The sequence below is a fragment of the Pseudorca crassidens genome, chromosome 12 (genome assembly GCF_039906515.1).
Source record: "Pseudorca crassidens isolate mPseCra1 chromosome 12, mPseCra1.hap1, whole genome shotgun sequence".
Taxonomy (NCBI): Eukaryota; Metazoa; Chordata; class Mammalia; order Artiodactyla; family Delphinidae; genus Pseudorca; species Pseudorca crassidens.
The window spans coordinates 83,564,317-83,579,697 of NC_090307.1; the positions used below are offsets into that span (position 1 = coordinate 83,564,317).

Sequence of the window (15,381 nt, forward strand, 5' to 3'; positions counted from 1 at the left end):
CTAACTTTTTATTACACTCTTGTTTTCCAGTCAGAATTTGAAATATTCAGCCAGGGCAATTTGTTTTTTGGTTTTTTCCCACAGTTTTGAATGAGTAAATTTCCCCAAGTGTCCAAATGTAGGCAGTGCCTTTTTTTTTTTAAGTGTGATTTGTAGTCTCTGAGCACTTAAAAATGTGTACTTTACTTGAATAACAAATGCACACAAAAATGCAAAAGATAATTTTTTCTTTTTAACTTCTTGACACATTGAATTATTTTCAGTATTTATAAGTTCATTTGTGATAGGCCCTGGGGAATGGCTAGTCAGTCAACAGATACTTCTCTAGCACCCACTAAAGGAAAGCAGAATCTCTTTTATTGAGTTCTGCCAGGCATTGTGCTAAGAAGAAGCATTTTGCATAATCTCTTTCATTTAATCCTCACAGCAGGTCTGGTCTCCATTGGTGCTGGATCTTCCTGCAGTTGCAGATTAAGTCCTTGTAGAAAACCTGTAACTTGGGTTAAATTTTTAATCATTCTTGGGCCTGGATAGCAGAAGTACACCTGCAGTGTCAAATTTGATCCATTTTCATTAAAGATGCAAAGTGTGAGGGGCCATAGCTATCAGTGGTAAATTGTGCCTAGCGGCCCAGGCTGGGGGCAGGAGTTGGGTATTTGCACCATGGTCCGCTGGTGTGAGCTATTCTCACAGGGCACTCAGGAGAGCATGATGAGTGGACAACATGAGGACGTGCTGGGCTGCTCGGGGACTTTTTCTGTGGCCCTTGAGAATGCAAAGGGCAAAAACACCCTGATCTCCCAGTGTTGCTAAATTTTAGAAATGTTATTGTCATGTGAGAGGGGAAGAAAGAAAAGACAGCTTTTCATTCGCCCTCTTCATTACTCCTTGAGCTATACCTCCCTACTTTAGCTTCTGGAGAGTCTGGTGTGTGCCTGTGGGGAAGAGGTGAAGGGTCAGATTCCATTTCCTTCCCCTTTCAACACTGGAGTTTAAAAGATGAATATGACAGTTCCAGTCCTGAAGGATTTCACTGTCTTGTAGGAGAGCCTGACGTGATTCTTCAGACAAATTTACTAGTGGGTGCCAGGCACTGGGGCTAAAATGGGACTGCCTAGGGCAAACACGACCTTACTGTCATGCGATGATATGCTGGGCCCTTAAGACTAACCATAAACAAGGAAACCTCTGATAAGGAATGTGAAGAAAAGAAAACAGTAATGAAATGGAGAGTGACTGTGGGGCTACTTTGCATGCCTGTCAAATAAGTCTCCCCCTAAAAGGTGCAATTTGGCCAGAGATGTAAATAACAAATCAGTTGTGGGAACATGGGACAAAGTAACCTAGTTTGAGGCACTGGCAGAAGAAATGGCCAGAAGCAGCAATGACCTTGGCTTTTAACCAGAGGCATAATAGGTTAAGAATTCCTGAGCTTTTAGTATGTTCTGGGCGTGTAATTTCAAAGCACTTTACATGCAATTCGTTTCATCCTCAGAAAACTGAGGTAAGCACTGTTATCTCCATTTTCAGACAAAGAACTGAGGCACAGAGAAGTTAACTTGCCTGGAGTTACACAGCCAATAAATCTTGGAGCTGCGTTCAAACCCAGGGTCCATTTTCTCAACCATTACACAAAGAATTGCAGCACGTAATCACACGAGTAATACACAAATCCCTTCTCACTGTGATCCTTTCTCCGTTTTTAAAATCAGTGGACTGAGTTCATTCTTTCACTCAACAAGTATTATTGATGCTTACCATGTACCATCACTGTTATCGGTGTAGTGATATAGCAGTGAACAAAACAATCCTTGTCGACGTTCACATGGAGAGAGGGAGACAAAACACAGAAGTAAACTAAAAAGAATCAGAACTAAGGAAGAAAAGAGAGAAAGGGGAGTGAAGTGGGACTGAATTTAAAATAGTGTGCCCCAAGGAATGCTTCACTGAAAAGGTGATCTTTAAGGAAAAACAAAGGAAGTGGTGATTTATCACTGGGATTCAGTACCCCCAGATCCATCTCCACTTTTGCCCACACCTCACGCATGCCCGACATTCAGAGCCCATGCCTAAGGCTCGGGCGCCCCCTGATGCCCCTGCGTATCCGCGCAGCCGCAACAGCTAGCCGCGAACAGCAAGGCCGGAAGCGCGGCGTCCTGCCCTCGCCCTCCCCTTCCGGCTCACTTCCGCCTACCCCGCCCGGGCTGCCAGACCGGAAGCGCTGCGCTCTAACCCGATCCTCTTCATCGGGGTTGAAACCCGGGCGCCTCCAAGATGCCGGTAAAGGGGCCGAGCTGGGGCTGTTGGGAGAAGGCGGGGATTTGGGAAAGTGGCGAGAAGTCGTGGGTGCGCTGAGAAAAGCGGGCCGAGGGGGGCAGAGAGAAAGCAGGGGCCTGAGAAGGGGAGAGGCGAGAGGAGCGGGCCGGCCCCTGTAGGATTCGGGCGGCCCGGGACTGCAGACCGGGCTTGGAGGACCGGGGCGCGGCAGAGTGGGCCGGAGATCCCGGGCGTGCTGAGGAGACTGCCTCAGTTCTTCTGCCCTCTCCTCAACAATCCCGACCCCTTTTCTCGCCCTTTCTGCCTTCCCCCGACTCCAGCAGGGTTCCCAAAGCCTCATTAGAGCCGCGAAGGCCAGGGCTGCCCTTTTAATTTTTCATATCTCAAGTCTAGAGTCAGCTTCTCCTTTTTTTCCTGCAGGCCCACTTCCTCCTCCGCCTCTGGGGGCGGGTCTCTTAAGCTGCTTGTCATTTGTGAGACCCCATTTCCCGGACTCCTCCCCTGTCACCCGGGTAGTGGCGGCCACCCCTGCGCCGCTAGGTTTAGGGCTCTCAGAGCAGACGCAAGGTCCGCGCCCGGTTTCCAGATGTTTCTGTTTTCGCGTGCATCAGAGTGGGAGTAAAAATTGATGGTGGTTTGGTTGTTCTTAAGTTCTGACAGCCAGTCTCTGGGGTAGATTTATCACCATCATGGTCTCCATTTTGCAGATGAGGAAAGAAGAGGTTCAATAACATGTGATTATTCATAGGACAAACATTACTGAGCACCTGCTGCATGCCAAGCACTGTGACAGCAGTGAATAAGGCCAACAAATCACTGTTCTTAAGGAGTTTACATTCTAATGGGGAGACCGACAATAAACATGTAAATACAAATAAAATAAAGAAGATTGTTTCAGATAATGACAAATGCCATGAAGGAAATAGATGGGTAACAAGACAGTATAGCTGGTGAAGGGGAGGGTAGAGGCTTGTTTAGATGAAGCATATCTGTAATAAAAGAGCAAACCATAGTTATCGGTACGTATTTTTACGGATCTCATAGCTACCATTTGACTCCTGATGTACGCCAGGCAGGCCCTGAGCTACACACTTTATATAAATTATCCCATTTAATCCTCACAGTGACTCTATCAAGTAGATATGTTATTGTTTTCTCATTTTGCAGAGGAGGAAACAGAGGCTCAGAGAAGTTAAGTAACTTGCCCAAGGCTGCACACTATTAAATCTTGATAAAGCCTGATTTTACCAGAACACCAAAGCCTTGTACTCATCATTCCAGTTGCACCTAGAGCACCTGGGCTTCCCCTGTGCGGGTGCTCTTAAGAAGACAGACTTAATGTCTGTCTTCTCCATTCACCTGAAAATTCTTCAAGGACAGAGCCCATACTAGCCTTGCATGCCATTGGATCTGCATGCCTTGCACACAGAAGGTGCTTAGGAATCTTTTGATGAATGAATGAATGAATAAATGAATGGGGCCCATGTCTTACAAAAAGCCAGACATCTTGTAAAAAGCAGAACTAGAAATCAGCCTATAAATTGCTCTCATAAATATGATTTTCCCCCCTCCTCCTTTAACTCCCATCCACCCACTGAAAGCAAGTATGTATCTCTTCATTTTACAAATTTGGAAATAGCCTAAGAGAAGAAAAGTGATGTCTTGGTCAAAAGGCATAAAGCCAGGAAGTGGCAGAGCTGAAGAGCCAGTGCTTGGGTTGTGGTTTAACAACAGCTGGGGGCTGGGTACCCCTGATTTATATGGTGTTTGCCTATTTCTATAGTGTAAATACTCCACCAGTTACCAATGTGGTGTCACTGAATGTGGAACTGGAAGAGATGCACATTAGCACCTCATTATATAGTATTTACACCATAAAGATACAAAAGATATAAATAAGCTTAAGATCATATTAAAAATAAATTTTTTAAATAGGAAGTAATAAATTTCAAGTATTTATTACCTTTGTTTTTAATATAATTTACATAATTGTAAATTTATATAATTTCATTTTTAATAATGGCTGTGTTCAGCAACCAGCTTGCCTCAAATTTTCTCAAAATTTAATAGTCAGTTTTCATGAGCCAGTTAATCTTGGATGAGTTAGTCTTTTTTTCCTTTAGGGAAATGTACTTGTTTGCCCTGCTGACATTTGCTCTCTTTCTGCTTTTGTGTTCTTACCTGGCTTGCCACTACAGGCTTACCACTCTTCCCTCATGGACCCTGACACGAAACTCATTGGAAACATGGCACTGTTGCCTATCAGAAGTCAGTTCAAAGGACCCGCCCCTAGAGAGAGTAAGTCGAAACTCCATTATTTTCAGATTTTGGTATGAAACCCTCTGACGTCAAATCAAGGAAATTCTGTCTCAGGTTGCTCTTGTATTTTCTATTTGCTTGGGGGATATTGTGCTCTAGACCTTTTCAGATCATGGGTATATGTTGCATTTAACAAGAAACTGTATTATTGCTGCCAATTTCTCCAGGATATTTTGTTGAGAGGGAAGAGGAAATGTGCTTAATTCTCAACACTCTTCCTATCATCACTATCATTTCTTAAAAACTAATGCTGCTACTTCTGTAGAACGCCATGTCTCCCTCCTTTCTCTGTCATCAAGCTGGAAAAAACAAAATGTATTTTAACCTCTTCTTTATTTAAATCTACTTTCTTTGTCCATTCTTCAGGATCTCAGTTTTCAGCAATACCTCAATCTTAAGTATCCTGTATAATATTACTAATTTCTTCTCTTGCTTCTTTGCTTCTTGAACATTATATCTTTACTTTCTTTCTTGGTACTCTTTTTTTTTTTTTTTGCGAGGGTGAGCCATTTTCTTTACTGTTCAGAAAGCTTCATTCATTTCAGATGCTATCTGAGACTCTTCTGACACATTCTGAGATGTTCTGCCAACAGTGTAATTTGTATTATATTAGACACCTTTTCCGCCTGCACTGAGTTCCATTCATCGTTTCCAAGACCATAGTTTGGATTACCAATTTTGTACTGACCCTGTCTCCATTCTTCTGCCAGATTATTTGACTTGACTTCCTCTTAATTTTGTTTTCAACACCATTTGAAAGCTCAGTAAACTTAATAAATTTGGTGAGTCACCACACTGTTTACTTGTTCTGAGATGAAAAAAAAGGAACAGTGGGAAAAAGCAGACCAAAAAGAGAAAAAATAATGTAAAAGAATTACAGTGCAAAAGAAGAATAAGAGTCAGTGTTGGCCCAGAGCTCTTCTCAGATCGTTACAAAATACCATATTATATATCAGAAGATGCAGTTGACCAAGGATGGAGTAAATCTAATTACCACCTTTGCAATTCTTGGGCCCTTGAGGGAGAATGGGACCCCAAGAAACCGGAACTCTGATTTCTGTAGATAAGGAGTGACTTCTTAACTCTTCCCTGGGGGCTGGATTAGGACTGAATTGGAATTATGGAGAAGTATAAGCCTGTGCTGTAGACTAAGTAACTGTTAACATTAATCTAATTACTTACATCCAACAAATATCTTTTTTGTGTGTGTGTGTGTGCGCGCACGCGCTCGCGGTACGCGGGCCTCTCACCGCTGCGGCCTCTCCCGTTGCGGGCTGTGGCCTCTCCCGTTGCGGAGCACAGGCTCCGGACGCGTAGGCCCAGCGGCCATGGCTCACAGGCCCAGCCATTCCGCGGCACGTGGGATCCTCCCGGACCAGGGCATGAACCCGTGTCCCCTGCATCGGCAGGCGGACTCTGAATCACTGCACCACCAGGGAAGCCCTCAACAAATATCTTTTGAACACCTTTTATATACCAAACACTCTTCTAGGTTCTAAATCCTATTGTCTAGCTTCCTCCCCCTCCCTGCAATGTGACATTTAGAACTAGCTGGCTCTTGTAAGCGCTGTTTGGATCATCTGAGGAAGTTTCCTTTTTGCAGATAAGAAAATAGATTGCAGGGAACACAAGTCTAGAGTTAGAATTCTGTTGCAGACTTCCCTGGTGGTCCAGTGGTTAAGATTCTGTGCTTCCACTAGAGGGGGAATGGGTTTGATCCCTGGTTGGGGAACTAAGATCCCATGGGCTGTGCAGCGAAGCTAAAAAATTTTTTTAAAAAAGGAAGGGAAAAAAAAAAAGAATTCTGTTGAAATTCTTCAGAGTACCAAAACTTCAGAATTGTTTTGCATTTCTGCTGTGCGAGAGGGATAGAAGTCAGGGACGAGAAATATAAGTAACCATTTCTGCATTGCAGAAACCAGCTGTTGGATATCAAGATCCTGGGATTTTGACCTTTTTAAAATGAAAAAAAAAAAAAAGGAAAACCCAAAAAAAAGGCAAAGAAATTTTGTAATGAGATCTGTCTTTGTTACAACAGTACTTCTGGCTTTTCTCAGTCTCTAGCCATCTGAACAGCTTGTACAAATATATTTGAAGTCAGTTTTCGTAAAAAGAAAGATGTACTTGTGAATCCCAGTGTGTTCCTAAATGACAGTTAAGAGTTTTTTACCTAAAGCTATAGTATGTAAGGTCAAATAAAATTATATTGAGTACTTTGTATTTTTTAAAAAGCATTTTATTAAAGTTAGTCTATGTTTCAGTCTTTTTTTTTAAATTTATTTATTTGGCTGCTCCAGGTCTTAGTTGCAGCACGTAGGATCTTTAGTTGTGGCATGCATGTGAGATCTAGTTCCCTGACCAGGGATCAAATCCAGGCCCCCTGCATTGGGAGCATGGAGTCTTAGCCACTGGACCACCAGGGAAGTCCCTGTCTCAGTCTTTTTTTAATGTATTTATTTATTTATTTATACAACAGGTTCTTATTACTTATCTATTTTATACATATTAGTGTATATATGTCAATCCCAATCGCCTGTCTCAGTCTATTTTTATAAATGTATTGAGAAATGTCTGGAGTGATGTTCACCAAATGTTGAGAGCAGTTATTTCTGGGTAGTGAGATTAGGGTGACAGTTAAGTTTTTTTTCTGTGTTGATTAATTTGTTTCTCTAATGGGCATGTATAATTTTTGTAAAACAATAAAGCTATAAGAATAAATCATGTGCTTATTTTTCTAGAAATTGTTTCTAAAGACTTTATATTTCAGTACCCTCATTTTATAAAACTCCAAAACCCTTGACCGTTGAGCTTGGATATTTTTTTCTTGATAGCTTTTTAATTTTTATTTATTTTATTATTTTTTGGCTGTGTTGGGTCTTCGTTGCTGTGCGCAGGCTTTCTCTAGTTGCGGCGAGCGGGGGCTACTCTTCGTTGAGGTGCGAGGGCTTCTCATTGTGATGGCTTCTCTTGTTGCGGAGCTCAGGCTCTAGGCGTGCAGGCTTCAGTAGTTGTGACACGTGGGCTTCAGTAGTTGTGGCTCGCGGGCCCTAGAGCGCAGGCTCAGTAGTTGTGGCACACGTGCTTAGTAGCTCCGCAGGATGTGGGGTCTTCCTGGACCAGGGCTCGAACCCATGTCCCCTGTGTTGGCAGGTGGATTCTTAACCACTGCGCCACCAGGGAAGCCCCTCTTTTTACCTTTTTTAGATGTTATGTTTTACATTTGGCTAATGTTTTCTGCCTTACTCCCCTTGTGTCCTGCTTAGCAAAAGATACAGATATTGTGGATGAAGCTATCTATTACTTCAAGGCCAATGTCTTCTTCAAAAACTATGAAATTAAGGTAAAGTACAGAGCTTTTACTCTTTTTTTTTTTTAATTTTTCTTGTAGTATAGGTGATTTACAATGTTGTATAGAGCTTTTACTCTTTAATTTAGTTTTCTTATGGGGATGGTATCAACCTGGCAGTCAGGGTTGATGTAAGGAATAAATTAAATGAAATGAGATTGTGTGATTTTAAAAATCCAGAACAGTGCCTAATTCTGTAACAATGTTAGTTCCTCGTTTTTCCTCCAAGGTCTACACCATGGGTTGGCAAACTACAGCCTGAGGGCCAAATCTGGCCCACCACTTCTTTTTGTAAACAAACTTTTATTGGAACATAGCCACGTGCATTTGTTTATATATCATCTGTGACTGCTTACATGCCACAATAGCTGAGTTGAGTAGTTGTGACAGAGACTATGGCCCACAAAGCTTACAATACTTGCTATCTGGTCCTGTACAGAGGAAATTTACCAGCCCATGGTCTAGACACTTATTTATATTTATTCAACAGTATTAAGCGCCTACTGTATGAAGTCCCAAACCAAAAAATTCTGCATGCTATGTTACTTTTTTAATATACTTCTATGTCCTGGACCTAAGATGGAGAGATAAAGAAAATTCAGTGACCTGGACCCTTCCCTCAACCTCCATTTCTTCCCTTCTGCTTTTAGTTCTTGTGAGCTCAGGAGGAAGGCAGAAGTGGGGTGGGGGCAGAAAAGGAGGGGGGGAAATGGAAAATGAAGTTCTCTGAGATGCTGCTATGAGCAAGTTACAAGGAATGTCAATAAATCTTCTTGATAATGTTCTAGAATATGGAACTTCAACTCCTTGCCAAACTTTAATCTCTCGGAATCAAGCAGGATGTGAAATCTTTATTTGTAGACTCTTGGTCTATAAACTGTGGTCTAAACATTCTATGATGTTACAGATGTTTCTATATCTAATGCATAGTCTTAAGTGTGGTGTTTGTAATTAAAGTTCTGCCACATTTCATTCTCTCTCGAATATCATATAATCTTAAAAATAGGGAAAAGTGTAGTTTGTTTCTTTAAAATTATAAATCTGTGTAAAATTTGACATGAAGTATGTGCCACATTTGATTAGCATCCATTTGTCTTCTCCACATTTTTCCTTTGGGTTAGGTCAAGAGTTGGGCTAATGAAGCTCTTCAAGAACAAGTCACTTGTGAAATAATTGCTTCCTCATTTAGAGTCATAAATGTTTCTGTTCTTGGCAGAGATCCTGAAGTGAAAGAGTTTTTAAAGGTTAGCCAGCCGTATGGTTCATCTCAGGTTTTCCAGGAGGCTTTGTTAACTCTCCTTCGTACACAGAATGAGGAGCTATTGGCACAACTCTTCAGGAACCCAAGGGCGAAGGGAGCTGAGGAAAACAGGGGCAGCCACACAAGCTCAGGGTGAAAACAGGGGTAGCCACACAAGCTCAGGGTGGAAGCTGGTGGCTCCCTCCCCAGGGGCAGACAGAAAGGGGGCTTGAGAAGATTGCATGCAGAGAATGGGAATTTTTTTTAAAAATTTATGTATTTTTAATTTATTTTATTTTTATTTATTATTTTTGGCTGTGTTGGGTCTTCATTGCTGTGCACGGGCTTTCTCTATTTGCGGCGAGCGGGGGCTACTCTTCGTTGCAGTGCGTGGGCCTCACTGCGGTGGCTTCTCTTGTGGAGCATGGGCTCCAGGTACGCGGGCTTCAGTAGTTGTGGCTCACGGGCTCTAGAACACAGGCTCAGTAGTTGTGGCACACAGGCTTAGCTGCTCCGCAGGATGTGGGATCTTCCCGGACCAGGGCTTGAACCCGTGTCCCCTGCATTGGCAGGTGAATTCTTAACCACTGCGTCACCAGAGAAGCCCGAAAATGGGAATTTTTGATGCTGTAGTAACTGCTTTCACAGTTTTCAGTTGATAAATCAAAAGACAAAGATTGAATTCATTTATTGCACATAATTATTAGGTTTTGATCAGAATTGTTTTTGAGTTTTGTTTTCTTCCCATAGAATGAAGCCGATAGGACCTTGATATATATAACTCTCTACATTTCTGAGTGTCTAAAGAAACTCCAAAAGGTAATTAAACTTGGATGATCATTTGTCAGGAACACAAATTAATAGGTATTTAGACTTGTTGAGACTTTAAGGACAAGTAAATATTGACTGGAGCGCAGGCTCAGTAGTTGTGGCACATGGGCTTAGTTGCTCCACAGCATGTGGGATCTTCCTGGACCAGGGATCAAACCCATGTCCCCTGCATTGGCAGGCAGATTCTTAACCACTGCGCCACCAGGGAAGTCCCCAGCTTTTTCATATTACATTTAGAGTTGAAGATATTTTGAAATTTTGTTTACATTCATTATTACTTCAAAATTTAGTTGTTAGGCCCACTGCTGGGTCTTGTTATTTAGCGCATTAATAAAGAAGCACATGTATGACTGTGTGATAAATTTGATGTTTTAATATGGTAATTATTGTATATCACTATAATTGGTTTCTTTTGTAGTTCTGTTTTATCTTATTCATTTAAAACATTAGTCTGAGAAGGGGCCTACAGGCTTCACCAGATTGCAAAAGGGCACCAAAAACATAACCCCAGACATGGCTACTTAGATAAAAAACTGAAAATTGGATATTACTATCCTTTTTCCCTATGTTTGTGTATATAATTTTTTTTTTTTTTTAAGTGCAATTCTAAAAGCCAAGGCGAGAAAGAAATGTATACACTGGGAATCACTAATTTTCCCATTCCTGGAGAGCCTGGTTTTCCACTTAATGCAATTTACGCCAAACCTGCAAACAAACAGGAAGATGGTAAGAACAACATCTCTACCTTCCTATATGGCACAAGATTTTCTCCACTGGACTTCTTAACACCCCTCCTTTTCTTGCCTTGACTGGTGTACAGATTGAGAGTGGAATCTTTAGCCCGTACATTATCTTACTACTCACTCTCACAAAAGATCCTTGGCAACAAGCATGACATGTGGAGAATCTTTTGGACCAAAATGAGTATAGTTATAAAACCATTTGAACTGTCGTTTCTATTTCTTATCCTGTTCGAAGGTGTTGAAATGTATTGCCAAGGTCAATGTCGAGATCAGTAGCCAGCCCATTTGGGATGCTTTCTCAAATACATTTTTTTATTGTTCTACCTGCTCTTGATTTTAGAAGTGATGAGGGCCTACTTACAACAGCTGAGGCAAGAGACTGGACTGAGACTTTGTGAGAAAGTTTTTGACCCTCAGAATGATAAACCCAGCAAGGTAAAACTCTTTTCTCATTTAGTTGATAAATCACCTTTTACCCTGTAGCCACTGTTAAACACATTGAGGTCTTTAGTTTTTGCATTGCAGTGTTGCTTAACTTTGGTGCCTTATACATAGTAGGAGTTCACTGAATCACACTGAATAATGAATTGCATGTAATAAAAAATTTTGGTTGTATATTCTTATGTTGGGGCAGTGTAAACCCATATAACAGCTTTTTTGTGTGAGATAGCTTTAATGTATTACATTTATTTTGTTGTTGTTATTTTGAGTAACCTGTGAGTCACTCCAAAAGAAAGGGAGGGAGGGAGGAAAATTTTTTATGTATCTTCAAAGAGTTTATATAATATAAGGGCTGCCAGACCAATATTAAGTTTTGTTATTAAGTAAATCCATATTCTGACCTTACCTTGAACTTGCATTGTGATTTGACCACCACTGTTCATTCTGTTTTGTCCCCTCTTGTTAGTGGTGGACTTGCTTTGTGAAGAGACAATTCATGAACAAGAGTCTTTCAGGACCTGGACAGTAAAGGGAGCCTTGGGCAGACACTGTCTTCACAGCTGTGGGCAGCATTTACAGCAAGATGTACACAGTTCTTTGCCTTTATTTCATAAAGTTTTATACAGAGGAGAGAAGAGAGTGTGTCTTTACTTGAAGATCTCTTTATCAAGAATTTGGGGCTGTGGGGTGGGGAAGAATGAGTTGTTGATGGGTGATTTGAAATTTCTGCAGTATTAAGCTGGTGCTTAATGAGTAATAATAAAGAAATTTTCTAACGTTTCATGTCAGAAAAACTTCATTGCTTATCTTTGACATTCACTTAAAAATTTTTTGAGATAATATTCACCCTTTTAAAGTGTATAATTCAGGGGACTTCCCTGGTGGCGCAGTGGTTAAGAATCCGCCTGCCAGTGCAGGGGACACAGGTTTGAGCCCTGGTCCGGGAAGAGCCCACATGCCGCAGAGCAACTAAGCCCATGTGCCACAACTACTGAGCCTGTGCTCTAGAGTTTGTGAACCACAACTACTGAGCCCGTGTGCCTAGAACCCACACTCCGCAACAAGAGAAGCCACTGCAATGAGAAGCCCGCGCACTGCAATGAAGAGTAGCCCCCGCTTGCCGCAACTAGAGAATAGCCCGCGTGCAGCAACGAAGACCCAATGCAGCCAAAAATAAATAAATAAATGTTTAAAAAAATAAAAAAGTGTACAATTCAGTGGTGGTTAATATAGACACAAAGTTTTGCAGTCGTCACTACTAATTCCAGAATATTTTTGCCACCCAAAAAAGATGTACCTGTACTCTTCAGCAGTCATTCCCCCGCAATTCCTATCCAGCCCTTTCCTCCCACTGATCTACTTTCTGTCTCTATGGATTTGCCTATTCTGGACATTTCACATAAATGGGATCATAAAACAAGGGGTCTTTCCTGTCTTGTTTCTTTCACTCAGCATAATGTTTTCAAGGTTCATCCATGTCAGGGACTTCCCTGGTGGTCCAGTGGCTAAGACTCCACGCTCCCAATACAGGGGGGCCTGGGTTCCATCGCTGGTCAGGGAACATCCCACATGCCGTGACTAAGAGTTTGCATGCTGCAACTGGGAACTGGTGCAGCCAAATAAATTTTTTTTTTTAAAAAAGGATCATCTGGGCTTCCCTGGTGACGCAGTGGTTGAGAGCCCGCCTGCCGATGCAGGGGACACGGGTTCGTGCCCCAGTCTGGGAAGATCCCACATGCCGTGGAGTGGCTGGGCCCGCCCGTGAGCCATGGCCTCTGAGCCTGCGCGTCCGGAGCCTGTGCTCCGCAACGGGAGAGGCCACAGCAGTGAGAGGCCCGCGTACCGCAAAAAAAAAAAAAAAAAAAAAAAAAAAAGGTTCGTCAATGTTATATCAGTACCTCATTCCTTTTTCTTTTTTCTTTTTTTTTTATTGTGGTAAAATATAACATTTACTATGTTTTAACCACTTTTAAGTATATAATTCACTGGTATTAATTACATACCCAATGTTGCACCACCATCACCACTATCTACTTCCAAAACTTCTTTGTTACCCCAAGCAGAAACACTAACCATTAAACCCCTGGTACCTGTAACCCCCAATTCCTGGTGACCTCTAATCTGCTTTCAGTGTCTGAATTTACCTTTTCCCAGCACCTCATATAACTGCAATCAAACAATATTTGTCTTATTGTGTCTGGCTTCTTTTACTCAGCATAATCTTCAAGGTTCATCTATATTGTAGCCTGTATCAGTACTTCATTCCCTTTTATGGCTCAGTAATATTCTATTGTGTGAATAGACCCCATTTTGTTTATCCATTCATCAGTGTATGAACATCAGAGTGGCTTCCATTTTTTTGGCTGTTATGAACAGTGCTGCCAAGAACATTCATGTACAAGTTTTTGTGTGGACATACGTTTCCATTTCTTTTGGTTATATACCTAGAAATGGAATTGCTGAGTCACGTGATAGCTATATTTAACTTTCTAAAGCACCGCCAGACTCTTTTTTCCACAGAGGCTGCACCAGCTGCACCATTTAACGTTCCCACCAGCAGTGTATGAAGCTTCTGATTTCCCCCATATCCTCACCAGCACTTGTTATTGGTGTGTAGCCATCCTAGTGGGTGTGAAGTATCTCATTGTGGTTTTCATTTGTATTTCTCCAATGCTAGTGGTGTTCAACATCTTTTCATGTGGATATTGACTGTATAACTTTTTTTTTGTATAACTTTTTAAAAGAAATGTTTATTCAAATCCTATGCTCATTTTTTATTTGATTTGTCTTTTTGTTGTTGTGTTGTAGGTTTTTTATATATATTCTGAATACTAGACCCATAGCAGATATATGAGTTGCAGAAATTTTCTCCCATTCCATAGGTTTTTTTTTTTGCCATGAATGAAATGTTTATTTCCCATGAAGATCTTTTTTTTTTTAAATTGAAGTGTAGTTAATTTACAATGTTTTGTTAGTTTCACGTGTACAGGAAAGTACACTTTTTCAGATTCTTTTTCATTATAGGTTATTACAAGACATTGAGTATAGTTCCCTGTGCTATACAGTAGGTCCCTGTTTTTTTTTTTTTAACTTTCTTGCTTGTGTCTTTTGAAGCACAGAGATATATTTAATTTTAGTTAAATGTCATATGTCTATTTTTTCTTTGGTTGCTTTTGCTTTTGGTGTCATATCTAAAAGACCATTACCTATACCAAAGTGTCAATTTACAGCTAAGTTTCCTAAGCATTTTATACTTTTAGCTCTTGCATTTAGGTTTTTTTTTTTTCACGTAACAAGAAATTTAATGTAACAAGAAATTTTAGGTCTTTGATCCATTTTTTTAACATCTTTATTGGAGTATAATTGCTTTACAATAGTGTGTTAGTTCCTGCCGTATAACAAAATGAATCAGCTATACATATACATGTATACCCATATGCCCTCCCCCTTGTGTCTGCCTCCCACCCTCCCTATCCCACCCCTCTAGGTGGACAAAAAGCACGGAGCTGATCTCCCTGTGCTATGCAGCTGCTTCCCACTAGCTATCTATTTTACATTTGGTAGTGTATATATGTCCATGCCACTCTCTCACTTCATCCCAGCTTACCCTTCTCCCTCCCCATGTCCTCAGGTCCATTCTATATGATCCCTGAAAGTATAGTCTTCTTTGATCCATTTTCAATTAACTTTTGTATGTGAAGTGAGATAGGGGTCTAGCTTTATTTCTTTTGCATGTGACTATCCATTGGTACCGATACCTTCTGTTGAAAAGACTATTCTTTACTCTTTGAATTGTATTGGCTCCCTTGTCAAAACTCAGCTGACCATAAATGTATGGGTTTATTTTTATTTATTTACTTATTTATTTTTTAAACTAAACTTTTTTAATTTATTTTTTTTAATTTATTTATTTTTGGCTGTATTGGTCTTCGTTGCTGTGCATGGGCTTTCTCTAGTTGCAGTTGAGTGGGGGCTACTCTTCGTTGCGGTGCGTAGGCTTCTCATTGTGGTGGCTTCTCTTGTTGTGGAGCACGGGCTCTAGGTGCATGGGCTCAGTAGTTGTAGCACGCGGGCTCAGTAGTTGTGGCTCGCGAGCTCTAGAGCGCAGGCTCAGTAGTTGTGGCTCATGGGCTTAGTTGCTCCGAGGCATGTGGGATCTTCCCGGACCGGGGCTCAAACCCGTG

The 15,381-nt window shown here is 41.3% G+C and overlaps 1 protein-coding gene across 1 annotated transcript; it reads left to right on the top strand.

Moving 5' to 3' along the window:
- Window positions 1-2,138: 2,138 nt before the first annotated feature.
- Window positions 2,139-11,974, top strand: ARPC3 (actin related protein 2/3 complex subunit 3). The gene is made up of 7 exons (XM_067700884.1): window positions 2,139-2,280; window positions 4,476-4,575; window positions 7,860-7,936; window positions 9,933-10,001; window positions 10,613-10,739; window positions 11,097-11,191; window positions 11,664-11,974. The coding sequence occupies exons 1-7, from the start codon at window positions 2,275-2,277 to the stop codon at window positions 11,724-11,726; spliced, it is 537 nt and encodes a 178-aa protein (XP_067556985.1). The 5' UTR covers window positions 2,139-2,274; the 3' UTR covers window positions 11,727-11,974.
- Window positions 11,975-15,381: the final 3,407 nt, after the last annotated feature.

Excerpts from the sequence above, each read along its gene's own strand:
- ARPC3 (XM_067700884.1), top strand. Across the intron at positions 10,002-10,612 it reads GTCTAAAGAAACTCCAAAAG|TGCAATTCTAAAAGCCAAGG; the intron begins GTAATTAAACTT and ends TTTTTTTTTAAG. Across the intron at positions 11,192-11,663 it reads AGAATGATAAACCCAGCAAG|TGGTGGACTTGCTTTGTGAA; the intron begins GTAAAACTCTTT and ends CCCTCTTGTTAG.